Raw genomic sequence first — 18,210 nt, 5'->3', positions numbered from 1 at the left:
ATTTAAGAAATTATGCATTAAAAAATAATTTACCAATGACTTTAGATTCAGTTGAAGCTTATCACATTCTCCGTAATGGAATTACTGGTGGTTTATCAAATGTTCAACATAGAGTAAATCTTAAAGGAATCACGCACATTAATAAACTTTCATATAATCCAGAAACTAAAACTGTATCAAATGAGGACACCACTAACATCATGACTCATTTCGTTGGAGTTGACTTTAATTCATTATATCCTTCATCATTTTCATCTAATCCTCATGACTTCATTCAATATACTGACCATAAAATGTATATGCCGGGAAGATTGAATGGTGTTATCATTTGTGATACAGCAACAAAGAAAGCAAAAGCACTGGGAATAATTAAGAAGAAAAATACTTTATTCGTGGCTGAAGTAAAGGGTCACATTGATGAAAAATACATTAATGATTACATAAACTTTTTACCGATAATAAGAAACTTAGATATTATCACAGATGAAAAAACAATTGGCAGTTTTATGTATAATTACATGAAATCAAACAATCTACCAGTTGACCAGAAACAGAGGAAATTAACTCAGTTAGCATCAACATACAACCAATATCAACCATTTTCTTCTTATTATCTATGGTATCTAATCGCCAGGTTTAATTTTATCATTGATGATATTCAATCAATTTTAACATTTACTAAAAACACTTGTTTTAATGAATTTGCGAACAAATTTATGAACGAAAGACAAAAGGCTGAATTAGAAGGAAATAAAGGAAAAAGTTTATTTTGCAAGATTTCACTTAATGGATCATATGGTTACGATGCAATGAATACACAAAATTACGCAAAGACTAAAATAATGAATGCACAGAAGGCACGCGTTGCATGTATGTCAAATAAGTTTAAAAACATAAGAGAAATAGGTGAAGATACATATCAAGTGATGCTCAAAGATAGATTTTATAGATGTGATACATGTTTACAAGAGGCATTCTTCACTTTAAATAATGCTAAATACTGGTATTTAGTTTTCATTTATGATTTTATGTATAAATGCATGGATGTTAATCGTTTTCATTTCATTGAAGGTGATACTGATTCATCTTATTGGGCAATCGCTGGCGACCCAAATCTTCCTAACACTCAAGCATTTCAAGCAATTGTTACCGATAAACAATTTTATGATAAAAACATTTTCAAATTCGCACCATTTGATTTCTTCTGTTTTGATGAGAAATTTAAACCTAAATTAAAGAATAAAGCTGAAGAAAAAGCACATGAGAAAAAATTATTGGGTTTAGCAATTGAGAAACAAGGTGATAACATGGTTGCTTTATGTCCTAAGTGTTATACATCATTCAACGGTTCAATTGATGGAAGTGATTTTAAAAAGATTGCACAAAAAATGAAGGGTGTTAGTTTAAGACAAAATAAGCAATTAACACCTAAAAAATATTTGGATATAATAAATGATAAAGTGATATTTGATGGTCAGAATATTAATTTACAACTTAAAAATGGGTCAATGACTCGCTTAACAATCGGTAAGACTGCATTAACAGGAGCACACACTAAGGCTGTATGTTGTGAAAATGGATGTTGTATGCCATTTATTTAATACAATTTAAAATTTTATTCTTAATGAAATGCCACAGAAGAGACAAAAGGAACCAAATCGATTTAACTTTCAGATTCCAAATAATCAACCACAACGAATTTTTTAAATCCCATCACAGCATCAACAGCAACAACAACCGCCACCATTTGATACCGTTTTAGAAGAAGGAACCGTTAATGATGGGATTCAATATGTAAATAATGGTTTTGATACTATGATTCAAAGAGGTGGGCACCCTTAAAACATTGATTTTATTTTTATATAAATGGATAACGTAGATTTAAAAATTTTAATTGATGATTTAGTACTTAATCAAAATTTTCTTAATTATTATGAATTAAAATCATATCTCCAAAAATATGATAACAATATAACGGGTGATGATATGGAATATTATTATCCATATTATAAAAATGAAATTTTGAAATATCATGATAGAATAATTTCTAAAATTAAAGACAAAATTAAAAATAATGAATATTCAAAGGAAAAAACTAAATCACAACTTAAACAGTTGAAAGATTTCAAAAATAAAGTATTAACAGAAGAAGATATTGATGAATTATATAATTTATATAATCCTGAGCCGCAAAAGCCAAAGCCGAGGTCTAAAGTAGCAAATGTTCAACAGCCAAAGGAACAAAAACAAAAGATGCAAAACGCCCAGGTCCTTCAGACCATAAATGAAGCACAAGCTTTAATTTATGATTCATTAGTTAAACCATATTCAGCCCGACTTTTAAATGAAGATCAACTTTTGGAATTCATCCTTCAACATAAACTCGAAGCGGGAAAGTATATCAAACCTTTATATACAGCATATTTAAAACAAATGAATAGAATACATCCAGAATTAATGAAGGAAGGAATGAAATCCAAAATCAAAGCAGATAAAATTAAACCACTTGCAACACCAAAACCTCCAACGACAGTACCGCCTCCTCCTTCAGTTAATCCTTCATCATTCACTTTATTATATCCATTTCAAACATTAAAGAAGCAAAAAGATTTTAAAAAGGATTTCAAAATATTAAATAAACCAATTGACCCAAAAATTCAACCATTAAAGGAAAAATTTAGTCGCCCTTCATTTGCTCCATATCCATATTCATACGAAATAGATCATTTAGAATATTCAAAAGGAAACGTTACTTATTTATTTGCCATTAACATTAACACTAGATATTTATATTGCATTCCGGTGAAAGGGAAAACAGAACAGGAAACAAGAAGAGCTATACAATACTTACTAGATCATGAAAGAGTAGATAATATAAGGGGTGATGGTGATAAAGGATTTCAGGCAACTATGACTCATTATTTCCCACAAATTAATTTTTTCTTTTCATCCTCTCCATATACGTTTCATAATAAAATAGTTGATGCGGTAATGAGAACTCTTAGAGATGCGTTAGGGGTTAACGGTCAGATATACTGGGATGGAAATCATGACTCCATCATACAACAGTTAGTATATTATTATAATAATACATGGCATAGAACTATAAACATGAAACCAGTGGAAATGAAAAATGATATTTCAAAAGAATGGGAATATATTAGAAAGCAAATGGAAAGGTTGAATGATGTTAAACGTGAACAAATTAATTCGGGGCTCATGAATTTTAAACAAGGGGATAAAGTTTTGATTCATCTCGATTATGGAAAAACTAATAAATCAATGACAAAAAGAAGACGAAGATTTTACACAATAGCTGAATTTGTTAGATATATTAACGGTAATGTATTAGTTGAAGTTGACAATAAATTAATAGAAATTCCAATTTATTTTATTACTCCATTATATTTAAATAATATTTAATTTTTTTATTTCGTAAGAAATGAGTGACAACAAAGCAGTCAAGAGTCCTGATTTAATTAAGATTCAGAGTCCTGACGATGAATATAAAAAGAAACTAAACAGAATTAAATCAAAAATATGCTATTACAAAAAGAAGCCGCAATGCAGTGGGGTTGATGTCCATAAAACTAATGGAACTGAAAACGATGAAGAAATAATCGAAAAATTAGAAACTTATCGTTCAATCCTTAAACTGGGTGAAGCAAAAATAAAAGAATTTAATAGAATAAATAAATTGATTGGAAGAGATGAATTTAATAAAGATGAATTTTTAAACTCAATCCAAATTTAATTTTTTCAGTGCTACCATGTTACCATGTGCTACCAGGTTAATTAACTTCTCTGAAAAAATGAGACAACATGACATTTTGACAACATAGGAAATATGATGCAGTCCAAAAATAACGTTAGTTTTATTTTTTCAACTTTTTATTTTGTATGTAAGAACAGAAATGTCAGTCGAAGCAAAAACATTCACGAACAAATCTAATGGTGAAACATTCACAAAAGGCACTTATAATGGTATTGAAGTCTTACGTAGAGACAAGGATGGTTACATTAATGCAACAAATATGTGCCAACAGTTTAGGAAAGACTTTAGAAAGTTGTTGGAAAATAAGTCCTGGGAAGAGTATTATAAGCATTTTGTGAAGAATATAGCAACCGCCGGAATTCAGACGGTTGCTTTTTATACAAAATTCATGCAGGAATTCCTGATGAAATCAAACAGGTTAGAGGAACGTATGTAGACCCAAGACTTATAAACTATATAGCAATGTGGGCTTCTCCAAAATATTGCATAGCAGTTGGAAAAATTATGGACTCCATAGACAAGAAAGTTCATGAGAAATTAGATGAAGAAGAACTCGAAGATACAGTAGAGAATGCAAAACATTTGTTTGAAGAAGAAGTTAGAAAAATGTGCAAAAAACAATTAGAACATGAACGTGAGATATATTATGGTTATAGAGATTCTCCATACGAACTAGACCAATGGGAACAAGAAGATTTAAAGAGAGAATTTAGAGAATATGAACTCGCTAAGATAGCATTAGAAACTGCAGAAAAGAAGTTAAAAGTTTGGGGTCGTTTTGTAAAAAAATATTGTGAGTAAATGAACCATTTATTTTTGTCATAAACGACCAAAAATATATTTATCGTTAATGGTTTCAGGTTATTCAATAATTAATTATTTTTGAAGAACTGAAGGTGTTACCATGTTACCATGTGCTACCAGGTTATTTAACTTCTCTGAAAAAATGAGACAACATGACATTTTGACAACAACACAGGAGGAAGGCACTTATGAATTATTTTGAAGAACTGAAGGTGCTACCATGTTACCATGTGCTACCAGGTTATTTAACTTCTCTGAAAAAATGAGACAACATGACATTTTGACAACAACACAGGAGGAAGGCACTTATGAATTATTTTTGAAGAACTGAAGGTGCTACCATGTTACCATGTGCTACCAGGTTATTTAACTTCTCTGAAAAAATGAGACAACATGACATTTTGACAACAACACAGGAAATAAATGTTTACGTTAATGATTTCATCGTAAATGTTTACGTTAATGGTTTCATCGTATATGCTTTGTCATGACTTCATCGTAATGAGTGTAAATCAGACAAAAATATATTTTAGGTGAAGAGGTGAGATTTCACCTCCTTTTTCACCTGTTTTCTCACCGCTTAGCGGCTCAGATTGCTTTTGCTTTCTCGTGAATTTTCATGAATTTCCTTAAGATAGAAAAAATAAAGTTAGTTTTATTTTTATTTTTGATTTTGTATAAAAGATATGATTTCAACAATCGGCACAACAACAATTCAAGCCACGAACGGCGGGACTCTGTCCACAACTACAGCACCAAACTCTTTAGTTATGAATCCTACGTCAATGTTGGTAGAGATGAAAAGCTTTATTCCTTCTTCATATACTTTTGAGACAGAAATACAAAGAATTAAGCAAGAACTTTTAACAAGTAATTTAGACTGTAGTGCGAAAGATGAAACAAATGAACAGTATCTTTATGACATACAGGACATTATTGACCATTTACCCAAATTGCCTGAAATTCAGCAGCAAAAACTAACTATTCCTGAATTCGATGAAATAGAAGTGAAACCAACTGATTCAGTAGAAATAAAGAAGTTCATACGTAAAGTAAACTATGAATTCCTTGGTTTTCATTGCAACCATAAAGTTATGGACAAAGATTGCGACATGGTATATAAGAACATCTCTGACATATATAAATCTGAAGAATTTAAGACCTACGACAACTTTGTTTCATTAGTTGCTGAATGTGTATGGCAGATAAGAGATAAAGATAAAAGATGTAAAATATGGAATGGACAAATAAAACCAACAACTTTTGAGTTAAAGAAAACCATTGACGCCTTAGTTGTTCTAGCAGGTCAAATTTCAATGTATAACGCAAAAATGAATCCGCAATGTTCAAAATGTAAAGCAGCAATGAGGAAATATAACTACTCCGTCAAAGAGATAGAACGTATGAGAAACGACTATGCTGACTTAAAGAAAGAAGTAGAGAAACCAGCAGAAGATAAAATGGACATGTTAGCATTTCTGAACAAAAACTATCCAACAGCTGACGATTTCCTTCTATCTGACGTCAAGAAGAAGTATAAAGAAACTTTCGGCATTGTTAAAACTTTTGACATACTGACAGAAGAAATAGAAGCTACGAAATTGTTTAGAATTTCAAATATACATCGTACAATTCATGTAAAACGCTTATAAAATAACTGGGGTGAAAAATTAGGTGAAATCTCACCTCTTCACCTAAAATATATTTTTATTGAATTCAGCAACAAAAATAATGAATTTCATTAGTTAGAAAAATAAAGTTAGTTTTATTTTTATTTTGTATGTAAAGACAGTAATGACAAACATTGAGTTTGAAACAGTTAGAAAGATAGACAATGACACCAAAGTGGTTAGAATAGGTGATTTAAACGTAAGATACTCAAAGAAATACAACAAATATTCTTTGTCAGACATTATATCTCCATCTGGAAAGAAAACAAACGACTGGGTTAGAAATGCTTCAACTCAGAAAATTTTGACAAGAAATCCTGAGCTTATGATATCGGTAAGATTCTATGGAACTACAGCATATCTCATTGACAAAAGTCTTATACCAATAGTTTTGTTATGGTTAGACCCAGTTGTTGGATATAACTTCATAACTTATGGTTCATTCGATACGGAACGTTGCAGTGAAGGCTTACTTTACATCGTTCAGAAACCGAAGGACTTCAATACAAAGAGATATAAGATAGGAAGAACATATAATATAACTCAAAGATATGACAGTACAGTCAATAGAGTCAAGGTTGGTTCGTTAATGATATGAGAGCTGCAGAAACAGAACTACTTGAAAAGTTTGAGAAAAGGTATGGTGCTCCCATGAAAGGTAAAGAAACGTTTGAAGTAGATGAGATAGATAAAGCTATAAAATTATTTGACGAAGTTGCTGAAAAATACATGTAAAGCGTTTATTTTTGGTCTTTTGTGAAAGTCAGAAAAAATAAAGTTAGTTTTAAAATTATTTTTATTTTGTATGAAATGACAGAAATGTCAACATCAGAGAACACAACAACTGCTATCGTTCATGAAGCCATAAATGAAGAATACGAGTACATACAATATAACAAACAACTTCGCCTCATTCGTTCGGTCAAAGATGACATGTACCAAATGCAAAGTATAATGAATGCTCTTCGTTCTACAAAGCAAGCATATCATTGGTTTGAAAACCAACAGACAAAAGAACTTTTAGAAGAATTTCCTCATATGATTGCTTCCCTCCGAAAACCGAGAGAAGAGATTCCGTACGAAAATCGCAAGAGGGTGAAAAGAGGTGAAAAATTAGGTGAAATCTCACCATTAACGTAAACATTATTTTTGGGTCATTTACACTCATTACGATGAAATCATGACAAAACGTCTACCCTGTCAAAATTGAAGTTGGAGACAGAAGATACGTAGTTTTAAGAGTTAATGGTAAATTCAAGGGTCAATTTGATTACTTCAAGAATTTAATGGATTCATGCACTAAGGAATTTTATGATAACCTTTTAACATATTTTATCAATTACGACCTTTCATCATTTAATGTACGAATCATACCGATGACTGAAGCCAAACAAGATTTAATTGAATTATCAACAAATCCTTTAGATGTATGGATAAATACACATTATGATGAATTATGTGCAGGTATGACGTGTAAAAATGCTCTATTCTGCAAATCATCAGACATGAAAGACAAAAACTTTCAAATGAGCATTAAGGATAAATGTGATAGGAAACATAGAAGAATAGACGATAAACAAACATGGTGTTATGTTTTGAAAGAAGAAATGAAAGGATTATATAAACAGGTTGAACCAAACGATAATGAGGATTCATTTACTGACGATGAAATACCTGTAAATGAAGCTTTATAAAGTATGATTTGAATTTATTTTTGCATTAATCCTCCTCCGTTGTTGTCTAAATGTCATGTTGTCTCATTTTTTCAGAGAAGTTAAATAACCTGGTAGCACATGGTAACATGGTAGCACCTTCAGTTCTTCAAAAATAATTCATAAGTGCCTTCCTCCTGTGTTGTTGTCAAAATGTCATGTTGTCTCATTTTTTCAGAGAAGTTAAATAACCTGGTAGCACATGGTAACATGGTAGCACCTTCAGTTCTTCAAAAATAATTCATAAGTGCCTTCCTCCTGTGTTGTTGTCAAAATGTCATGTTGTCTCATTTTTTCAGAGAAGTTAAATAACCTGGTAGCACATGGTAACATGGTAACACCTTCAGTTCTTCAAAAATAATTAATTATTGAATAACCTGAAACCATTAACGATAAAATATATTTTTGGTCGTTTATGACAAAAATAAATGGTTCATTTACTCACAATATTTTTTTACAAAACGACCCCAAACTTTTAACTTCTTTTCTGCAGTTTCTAATGCTATCTTAGCGAGTTCATATTCTCTAAATTCTCTCTTTAAATCTTCTTGTTCCCATTGGTCTAGTTCGTATGGAGAATCTCTATAACCATAATATATCTCACGTTCATGTTCTAATTGTTTTTTGCACATTTTTCTAACTTCTTCTTCAAACAAATGTTTTGCATTCTCTACTGTATCTTCGAGTTCTTCTTCATCTAATTTCTCATGAACTTTCTTGTCTATGGAGTCCATAATTTTTCCAACTGCTATGCAATATTTTGGAGAAGCCCACATTGCTATATAGTTTATAAGTCTTGGGTCTACATACGTTCCTCTAACCTGTTTGATTTCATCAGGAAATTCCTGCATGAATTTTGTATAAAAAGCAACCGTCTGAATTCCGGCGGTTGCTATATTCTTCACAAAATGCCTTATAATACTCTTCCCAGGACTTATTTTCCAACAACTTTCTAAAGTCTTTCCTAAACTGTTGGCACATATTTGTTGCATTAATGTAACCATCCTTGTCTCTACGTAAGACTTCAATACCATTATAAGTGCCTTTTGTGAATGTTTCACCATTAGATTTGTTCGTGAATGTTTTTGCTTCGACTGACATTTCTGTTCTTACATACAAAATAAAAAGTTGAAAAAAATAAAACTAACGTTATTTTTGGACTGCATCATATTTCCTATGTTGTCAAAATGTCATGTTGTCTCATTTTTTCAGAGAAGTTAATTAACCTGGTAGCACATGGTAACATGGTAGCACTGAAAAAATTAAAATTGGATTGAGTTTAAAAATTCATCTTTATTAAATTCATCTCTTCCAATCAATTTATTTATTCTATTAAATTCTTTTATTTTTGCTTCACCCAGTTTAAGGATGAACGATAAGTTTCTAATTTTTCGATTATTTCTTCATCGTTTTCAGTTCCATTAGTTTTATGGACATCAACCCCACTGCATTGCGGCTTCTTTTTGTAATAGCATATTTTTGATTTAATTCTGTTTAGTTTCTTTTTATATTCATCGTCAGGACTCTGAATCTTAATTAAATCAGGACTCTTGACTGCTTTGTTGTCACTCATTTCTTACGAAATAAAAAAATTAAATATTATTTAAATATAATGGAGTAATAAAATAAATTGGAATTTCTATTAATTTATTGTCAACTTCAACTAATACATTACCGTTAATATATCTAACAAATTCAGCTATTGTGTAAAATCTTCGTCTTCTTTTTGTCATTGATTTATTAGTTTTTCCATAATCGAGATGAATCAAAACTTTATCCCCTTGTTTAAAATTCATGAGCCCCGAATTAATTTGTTCACGTTTAACATCATTCAACCTTTCCATTTGCTTTTAATATATTCCCATTCTTTTGAAATATCATTTTTCATTTCCACTGGTTTCATGTTTATAGTTCTATGCCATGTATTATTATAATAATATACTAACTGTTGTATATGGAGTCATGATTTCCATCCCAGTATATCTGACCGTTAACCCCTAACGCATCTCTAAGAGTTCTCATTACCGCATCAACTATTTTATTATGAAACGTATATGGAGAGGATGAAAAGAAAAAATTAATTTGTGGGAAATAATGAGTCATAGTTGCCTGAAATCCTTTATCACCATCACCCCTTATATTATCTACTCTTTCATGATCTAGTAAGTATTGTATAGCTCTTCTTGTTTCCTGTTCTGTTTTCCCTTTCACCGGAATGCAATATAAATATCTAGTGTTAATGTTAATGGCAAATAAATAAGTAACGTTTCCTTTTGAATATTCTAAATGATCTATTTCGTATGAATATGGATATGGAGCAAATGAAGGGCGACTAAATTTTTCCTTTAATGGTTGAATTTTTGGGTCAATTGGTTTATTTAATATTTTGAAATCCTTTTTAAAATCTTTTTGCTTCTTTAATGTTTGAAATGGATATAATAAAGTGAATGATGAAGGATTAACTGAAGGAGGAGGCGGTACTGTCGTTGGAGGTTTTGGTGTTGCAAGTGGTTTAATTTTATCTGCTTTGATTTTGGATTTCATTCCTTCCTTCATTAATTCTGGATGTATTCTATTCATTTGTTTTAAATATGCTGTATATAAAGGTTTGATATACTTTCCCGCTTCGAGTTTATGTTGAAGGATGAATTCCAAAAGTTGATCTTCATTTAAAAGTCGGGCTGAATATGGTTTAACTAATGAATCATAAATTAAAGCTTGTGCTTCATTTATGGTCTGAAGGACCTGGGCGTTTTGCATCTTTTGTTTTTGTTCCTTTGGCTGTTGAACATTTGCTACTTTAGACCTCGGCTTTGGCTTTTGCGGCTCAGGATTATATAAATTATATAATTCATCAATATCTTCTTCTGTTAATACTTTATTTTTGAAATCTTTCAACTGTTTAAGTTGTGATTTAGTTTTTCCTTTGAATATTCATTATTTTTAATTTTGTCTTTAATTTTAGAAATTATTCTATCATGATATTTCAAAATTTCATTTTTATAATATGGATAATAATATTCCATATCATCACCCGTTATATTGTTATCATATTTTTGGAGATATGATTTTAATTCATAATAATAAGAAAATTTTGATTAAGTACTAAATCATCAATTAAAATTTTTAAATCTACGTTATCCATTTATATAAAAATAAAATCAATGTTTTAAGGGTGCCCACCTCTTTGAATCATAGTATCAAAACCATTATTTACATATTGAATCCCATCATTAACGGTTCCTTCTTCTAAAACGGTATCAAATGGTGGCGGTTGTTGTTGCTGTTGATGCTGTGATGGGATTTAAAAAATTCGTTGTGGTTGATTATTTGGAATCTGAAAGTTAAATCGATTTGGTTCCTTTTGTCTCTTCTGTGGCATTTCATTAAAATAAAATTTTAAATTGTATTAAATAAATGGCATACAACATCCATTTTCACAACATACAGCCTTAGTGTGTGCTCCTGTTAATGCAGTCTTACCGATTGTTAAGCGAGTCATTGACCCGTTTTTAAGTTGTAAATTAATATTCTGACCATCAAATATCACTTTATCATTTATTATATCCAAATATTTTTTAGGTGTTAATTGCTTATTTTGTCTTAAACTAACACCCTTCATTTTTTGTGCAATCTTTTTAAAATCACTTCCATCAATTGAACCGTTGAATGATGTATAACACTTAGGACATAAAGCAACCATGTTATCACCTTGTTTCTCAATTGCTAAACCCAATAATTTTTCTCATGTGCTTTTTCTTCAGCTTTATTCTTTAATTTAGGTTTAAATTTCTCATCAAAACAGAAGAAATCAAATGGTGCGAATTTGAAAATGTTTTTATCATAAAATTGTTTATCGGTAACAATTGCTTGAAATGCTTGAGTGTTAGGAAGATTTGGGTCGCCAGCGATTGCCCAATAAGATGAATCAGTATCACCTTCAATGAAATGAAAACGATTAACATCCATGCATTTATACATAAAATCATAAATGAAAACAAATACCAGTATTTAGCATTATCTAAAGTGAAGAATGCCTCTTGTAAACATGTATCACATCTATAAAATCTATCTTTAAGCATCACTTGATATGTATCTTCACCTATTTCTCTTATGTTTTTAAACTTATTTGACATACATGCAACGCGTGCCTTCTGTGCATTCATTATTTTAGTCTTTGCGTAATTTTGTGTATTCATTGCATCGTAACCATATGATCCATTAAGTGAAATCTTGCAAAATAAACTTTTTCCTTTATTTCCTTCTAATTCAGCCTTTTGTCTTTCGTTCATAAATTTGTTCGCAAATTCATTAAAACAAGTGTTTTTCGTAAATGTTAAAATTGATTGAATATCATCGATGATAAAATGAAATCTGTCGATTAGATACCAAGATAATAAGAAGAAAATGGTTGATATTGGTTGTATGTTGATGCTAACTGAGTTAATTTCCTCTGTTTCTGGTCAACTGGTAGATTGTTTGATTTCATGTAATTATACATAAAACTGCCAATTGTTTTTTCATCTGTGATAATATCTAAGTTTCTTATTATCGGTAAAAAGTTTATGTAATCATTAATGTATTTTTCATCAATGTGACCCTTTACTTCAGCCACGAATAAAGTATTTTTCTTCTTAATTATTCCCAGTGCTTTTGCTTTCTTTGTTGCTGTATCACAAATGATAACACCATTCAATCTTCCCGGCATATACATTTTATGGTCAGTATATTGAATGAAATCATGAGGATTAGATGAAAATGATGAAGGATATAATGAATTAAAGTCAACTCCAACGAAATGAGTCATGATGTTGGTGGTGTCCTCATTTGATACAGTTTTAGTTTCTGGATTATATGAAAGTTTATTAATGTGCGTGATTCCTTTAAGATTTACTCTATGTTGAACATTTGATAAACCACCAGTAATTCCATTACGGAGAATGTGATAAGCTTCAACTGAATCTAAAGTCATTGGTAAATTATTTTTTAATGCATAATTTCTTAAATTGATTCTTAAACGTTGAACATCTTCATCTTTATTTGATTTCACGACATTGCAATAACAACACATTAACTGACAATTTTCTTTGGTATGTGGTTTTTCATTATCGATTCTATCCAATGTTGGTTTATTTGCATATGTAAACGCTTTACCACACATTTTGCATTTAGATGAAAGGATTAAATCGTGATAGTATTGAAAATCATCCATTGAAACATTATTTTTAGTATCCCTTTCTGCTTTTTCATCTTGTTTCTTATATGATTCAATTTTATATTTCCAATACTTTTTCGTTAATTCAAAACTTGATTCTATCTCTTCCTCAGGATATTTTTCATTAGGATTAAAGTCTTTATATGCTAAAGCGTAACGAATCATTGAAGCATTCGATGATAAAGAAAGATTATGAAGCATGTCAATTTTATAAACAAATGTTTCTTCAATAATTTTATCAATTGGGTCAATCATAATTTCAACATCTTTATTGCAATAATGAATAAAATATTCTAATCTATTCTTAAAGTTTTTAGCATCATTGAGATATATTTGATAATCACTATCTGATATAGTTTCTTGGTTAATGCTGAATAAAATGAATCTTGAGTGAATGGTTCCTCTTTATATAATTCTTCTTCGTAATTTTCCCACGTGATGAATTGATAAGGGAAAAAGGATTTAACACGTGATTTATTATTTCCGAAATCTTGAGTGAATTGGTCTAATGTTCCACCCGCTATATAATTTCTGATGTCAATAAATCTCAATTCATATGGAACGTTTGTTTTCTTTACAATGATTTGCTTAAATTGTGAAGATGAACCCAGCATTGATTTTATTTTCCATTTTGCAGTGTTTAAATCACGAAGAATTAAATTTAAATCAAACTTTCCCGAATTAAAACCTATGATATTCACTTTATTGAATTCCTCATCTAGAAGTTCTTTAAATGCTTCCTTCTGTTTTTCATTTAATGTATGAGACAAAGTCCCCGCCGTTTGGTCCGTTTGCGACTTCATTAATTCATTGTATTGTTCAATATTTGATTTAGCAACTAATGAACAGGTTGAAAATAAAAACTCAATCCAATCAGAAATAAAAGAATCACTCGAAGTTAAGCAAAAATTCCTCGTATATGTTTTATCATTTAATTTAACCGTTGATGATACCATGAATGGTTTTAAGTAAGCGTTCAAAGTTGCACACTCAGAAAGTTGTAATTCTTCTTTAGTCTCTAATGTTTCGAAGTCAAAAGTAATATAATATCTTGTCGGTTTATAATATTTCTGCAAATTATGAGCTAATAACCACTGATATATCTTCTGTTTCGTAATATGTGGTGCATATGGTTGCTGTGTCTTTTGCAACTGAACGTCTTGAATTAATCTTCCATTATTTTCTTTACATTTCTCACAATGCTTTAAAAATCTTCTTTGGTTTTTCCTTTCTGGATCATCACGGATAGAATAAACTTCTTCTTTACAATATGGACAAACTCTATAGCCGGTGAGTGCTTCAACGTCTGTTATTCTGTCAGCGTGAAGTTTTCCACATGGACTCTGTGTTAATAAAATATTTACTGTTTCAAATTCTGGATCTATCATTATTGATTCCACTAATGGAAAGTCTACCTTATTTATGTCCACGTCTTCTGGTTGAGGATCACAATAATAGAAATCAATATTAACATTTAACATTCTCGCTAATCTCTCACTTTCTGATGAAATGTCAAACCCTTCATATGCATCTATTGCTTCATTTAAATAGCTTCTACGAGTTTTAGGATTAACACCATCAGGAATGTTATAGAAGCGTTTAAATAACCTTCTACCTTCTGCTCTAATTTGATTATCATTCATTTTAGCGGTTCCGTTTTTGTTCATTTATGTAAGAATAAAAAATTAAAAAATAAATAAAAATAAAGTTTATTTTTTAAAGCCCATAAAATGAATTAAGAACACATAAATTTTTATCATCTGCGACGTGACGAATACATTTTAATTTACTCAAGAATGCGTACCCTGATACATTAAATCTAATTCCTGTCTTATTTAATTTCACAACTTTGAAAAGGAATGTATGAATAGCTATAAAATGATGAGAAGATGTTTTATGGGTTGCTTCCATTTTTTCTGAAATAAATGAATAAATATAATGTTTATAAGTTTTCATATCTTTTATATTCTTAATAACGAATGGTATAGACCTTTCAACTTCGTCTTCCTTCGGTGCTGTTCTTTCATATGAAACATTATTGGTATCTTCAATAATGAAACCACAATCACACAAAATTTTATATGTTCCAATGGTTTCTTTTGATATTTTATCTAATAAATCAAAAACTTTATCAACACCTGTGCATTTATTTAAATAATAATTTGTGTAAATATCATGATCTTCTTTCTTAATCGTATTAGTTGCATATGTCACGTTTTTAAGAGCTTTTTTGAATTTTTCGGAATCTAAAGGTGGTGAAAGTAAGATACAAGGGTATTCTTCATTATCAATAAATTGTAACTTATGTTTACGAATAAATTTAGTACCTTCTTCTGAAAGTGTTTCGTCTATTTCACCATCTAATAAATTTTGTGTTGATTCTGAGACATAATTTTTATATCTTTCTTCATGAGATTTCTGAACTTCTGATTCTGAAGCTGGGATATTCATTAAACCCTCTACTTCATTTTCATTATATTTTTCAACTTCTCTTAATTCCTTAATTTTTTCATCTATTTCATCTCTTATTTTTTCCAGTCTTTCAATTTCATTTCATCGTATTCATCATCTTTAATCCGTTCTTCATAATATTCAGGGAAAACATCAGGTTCTTTAGGTTTTTCTTCTTCAGATGTAGGATATAAGAAATTTATAACATCATCTTTATTCATTTTTCCATCATAATCTAAATCATTTAATAACTCGGCAAATTTTTGACAATTTCTTAAATAATATTTACTAACTTCATAACACATCTCATCTAATATATCCTTTATTTCCTCGTTTGTGAATCCTAATGTTTTCACGTCGTTAGTTTTGACGCTCATTTCATACGAATTAAAAATAAATTATTCAAAAATGTAAGACATGAATTTTCATCTTTTATTTCATTATGGTAGTGAATCTTTCATTCATGAAAATAATTATATCTAATTTCTTCTTCTCGTTTATGAGGTCTTTGATTATGACTCCATTGATTCCATTCAGGATTTAAACAATGTTTAATTAATCGCGGAATATCTGACATCATCTATATATAGCTTCTTTTATAAAAGATAAAAAATAATTATTTTAAAATTAATGTTAATTTTTTAATGTGTTTATTTTTTATTTCATTATGGTAGTGAATCTTTTATTCATGAAAATAATTATTTCTAATTTCTTTTACTCTCTCGTATATACTAGATTTAAAGAATTCAGAACATTTCCCATAATCTCCTAAATGTTTTCTTATCTTATTGGTTTTCCATTCATTATATGAAACTGTATAAACTTTATCTTTATCTTTGCATCTTTCATCACTTCCAATATATTTATATTTCAATTTTGATTTATTGGTTTCATATTCATTAACGTTTAATAATTCACAGTCTTCCTTTTTAAATAAATGTTTTATGTATTCAGGATTAACAATTCTATAATATTGCTTCCCTTTAAATCTTTGAATATAAACAGGAACACCATCCTCTAAAATTCGATAATCTATTTTATCTGGTTTTACTTGTTGGGTCATTTATGTAAGAATAAAAAAATAAATTATTTTAAAATTAATGTTAATTTTTTAATGATTTATAAATAAATATATTTTAATGCATCGTCTATATATAGATGTAACAAAAAAAGTCACACACCCCATCCTATCCTACTACTAAATTTTCAAATCTTGTATAATGACTTGAAATATATAAATTCAATTTACAATTTCACAAAAAGTACGATTATCCATCTTAATTTTATCAGCATAGATGATTACTACACTAGCATTGCAAAAAATACATCACCAAGTCACTCGCTTATCTGAACCAGCAGAATTCGATACCAGTCAATCACTTGTTACGGTCAGAAACAGTCTGGATTTAAAAGATTATCAAATTTATCTCGAAATTTGCCATAAAAATATACAAAATATGAGTATTAAGTTTTCTGAAGATGTAACCTATGAAAAATACTTCTATAAATTCAAAACTATCAAATTAATAATATTTTCAGACATTTCTGCTACTCCCAGAATACAAAACTTTGCAGAAATGTTTCCAAATGTTGAAGAAATAATTCTTAATGGTGTATATAGTATTAATACAATTTTTGCATATTCGAATATTAAATCAATTAATTTAGAAACTGTCTATCTAATATCATCGTATAGCTTTTACAGCTGTAAAAATCTCAAAAATGTTAATTTAAGATGGTGTAACGTAATTTCAGAATTTGCATTTGCAAACTCTGGAATTGAAGGGAAGATCATACTTGGTTCAGTTACATTATATAAATGTGCATTTTTAAATACCAATATTGAAGAAATTGATGCTCAGTCCCTAACTTATTCTGAAGATTCAGATTATTATTCATCAGATATGGACAAAATTGATGTATTTGCTGGCTGTTACAAACTAAAAAGAGCAATAATAAGAGAAAGTCTTGATTTTTCCATATTTGCCGGAGCTGATAATTTAAACGGAATTCAAATTGATAAATTTGATTCTTTGTATGAATATCCGCTATTATATGATAGAGATAGAACAACACTCATTTCTTGTTTTCCATCTGGTAAAATAAAGGAAATTACAGTTCCTCAATCTGTTCAAAGATTAGAATATGGTTTTAAATATTGCAAATTCATCGAAAAAATTACAATTCTGTCACAAAATATTTATAGTTTTAGAAAGTATACATTTAAAGAGTGCACAAATCTTAAATAAATAGTAGTTTACACAATGATTGATTCAATAAATAATTATTGCTTTCTAAATTGTGAAAATTTACAAACTATTGAATTTGTAAAAAACGTTCAATTTTTTGGATCATATGTCTTTGTTGGTTGCAAGACATTAACAAGAATAGAGCTTTTAATGAGTGTTAGTATTCCTGATGGTTGTTTTGTTAACTGTTCTTCTTTACAAGAAGTTGTTTTGAATCAAAACTTCCCATATATTTCAATCGGTGAAAAAGCATTTTTCAATTGTACAAGTTTGAAAACGTTTAATTACAATGTTATTGAAGTTCCTGCACAAGCATTTGCTTTCAGTGGACTTA

At 29.5% G+C, this 18,210-nt stretch overlaps 8 protein-coding genes and 3 pseudogenes across 11 annotated transcripts, besides 2 other annotated features; 6 read left to right on the top strand and 5 right to left on the bottom strand.

The window, feature by feature from the left end:
• Positions 1-10,289: part of a mobile genetic element that runs on past the window's edge.
• TVAGG3_0833620 (uncharacterized protein) lies at positions 1,029-1,601 on the top strand (the record flags this gene model as incomplete). The annotated part of the gene is made up of 1 exon (XM_051248575.1): positions 1,029-1,601. The coding sequence occupies one exon, from the start codon at positions 1,029-1,031 to the stop codon at positions 1,599-1,601; it is 573 nt and encodes a 190-aa protein (XP_051084050.1).
• TVAGG3_0833610 (uncharacterized protein) lies at positions 1,867-3,068 on the top strand (the record flags this gene model as incomplete). The annotated part of the gene is made up of 1 exon (XM_051248574.1): positions 1,867-3,068. A coding segment is annotated over one exon (1,202 nt), but the record flags the coding sequence as incomplete, so codon positions are not given.
• TVAGG3_0833600 lies at positions 3,915-4,371 on the top strand (annotated as a pseudogene). Its single transcript has one exon. A coding segment is annotated over exon 1 (457 nt).
• On the top strand, positions 5,674-6,231 carry TVAGG3_0833590 (organellar and viral DNA polymerase type B; the record flags this gene model as incomplete). The annotated part of the gene is made up of 1 exon (XM_051248573.1): positions 5,674-6,231. The coding sequence occupies one exon, from the start codon at positions 5,674-5,676 to the stop codon at positions 6,229-6,231; it is 558 nt and encodes a 185-aa protein (XP_051084048.1).
• TVAGG3_0833580 (uncharacterized protein) lies at positions 7,536-7,943 on the top strand (the record flags this gene model as incomplete). The annotated part of the gene is made up of 1 exon (XM_051248572.1): positions 7,536-7,943. The coding sequence occupies one exon, from the start codon at positions 7,536-7,538 to the stop codon at positions 7,941-7,943; it is 408 nt and encodes a 135-aa protein (XP_051084047.1).
• Positions 8,399-8,695, bottom strand: TVAGG3_0833570 (uncharacterized protein; the record flags this gene model as incomplete). The annotated part of the gene is made up of 1 exon (XM_051248571.1): positions 8,399-8,695. The coding sequence occupies one exon, from the start codon at positions 8,693-8,695 to the stop codon at positions 8,399-8,401; it is 297 nt and encodes a 98-aa protein (XP_051084046.1).
• Positions 9,554-10,110, bottom strand: TVAGG3_0833560 (annotated as a pseudogene). The gene has a single exon. A coding segment is annotated over exon 1 (557 nt).
• Positions 10,290-12,342: 2,053 nt separating the features above from the next.
• TVAGG3_0833540 (DNA/RNA polymerase superfamily) lies at positions 12,343-13,122 on the bottom strand (the record flags this gene model as incomplete). Its single annotated transcript, XM_051248570.1, has 1 exon — positions 12,343-13,122. One exon carries the CDS (start codon positions 13,120-13,122, stop codon positions 12,343-12,345), a length of 780 nt encoding a protein of 259 aa, XP_051084045.1.
• Positions 13,123-14,328: 1,206 nt separating this feature from the next.
• On the bottom strand, positions 14,329-14,843 carry TVAGG3_0833530 (uncharacterized protein; the record flags this gene model as incomplete). The annotated part of the gene is made up of 1 exon (XM_051248569.1): positions 14,329-14,843. A coding segment is annotated over one exon (515 nt), but the record flags the coding sequence as incomplete, so codon positions are not given.
• A 49-nt stretch (positions 14,844-14,892) lies between these two features.
• TVAGG3_0833520 lies at positions 14,893-15,566 on the bottom strand (annotated as a pseudogene). Its single transcript has one exon. A coding segment is annotated over exon 1 (674 nt).
• A 6-nt stretch (positions 15,567-15,572) lies between these two features.
• Positions 15,573-16,040: a mobile genetic element.
• Positions 16,041-17,204: 1,164 nt separating this feature from the next.
• On the top strand, positions 17,205-17,876 carry TVAGG3_0833500 (ribonuclease inhibitor domain-containing protein; the record flags this gene model as incomplete). Its single annotated transcript, XM_001305683.1, has 1 exon — positions 17,205-17,876. The coding sequence occupies one exon, from the start codon at positions 17,205-17,207 to the stop codon at positions 17,874-17,876; it is 672 nt and encodes a 223-aa protein (XP_001305684.1).
• Between the last annotated feature and the right edge of the window lie 334 nt (positions 17,877-18,210).

This window comes from Trichomonas vaginalis, chromosome VI (assembly GCF_026262505.1).
Source record: "Trichomonas vaginalis G3 chromosome VI, whole genome shotgun sequence".
In the NCBI taxonomy this organism is placed as follows: Eukaryota; Parabasalia; order Trichomonadida; family Trichomonadidae; genus Trichomonas; species Trichomonas vaginalis.
Note: the sequence above shows the minus strand (reverse complement) of the source record. Positions and strands in the feature narration are given on the sequence as shown.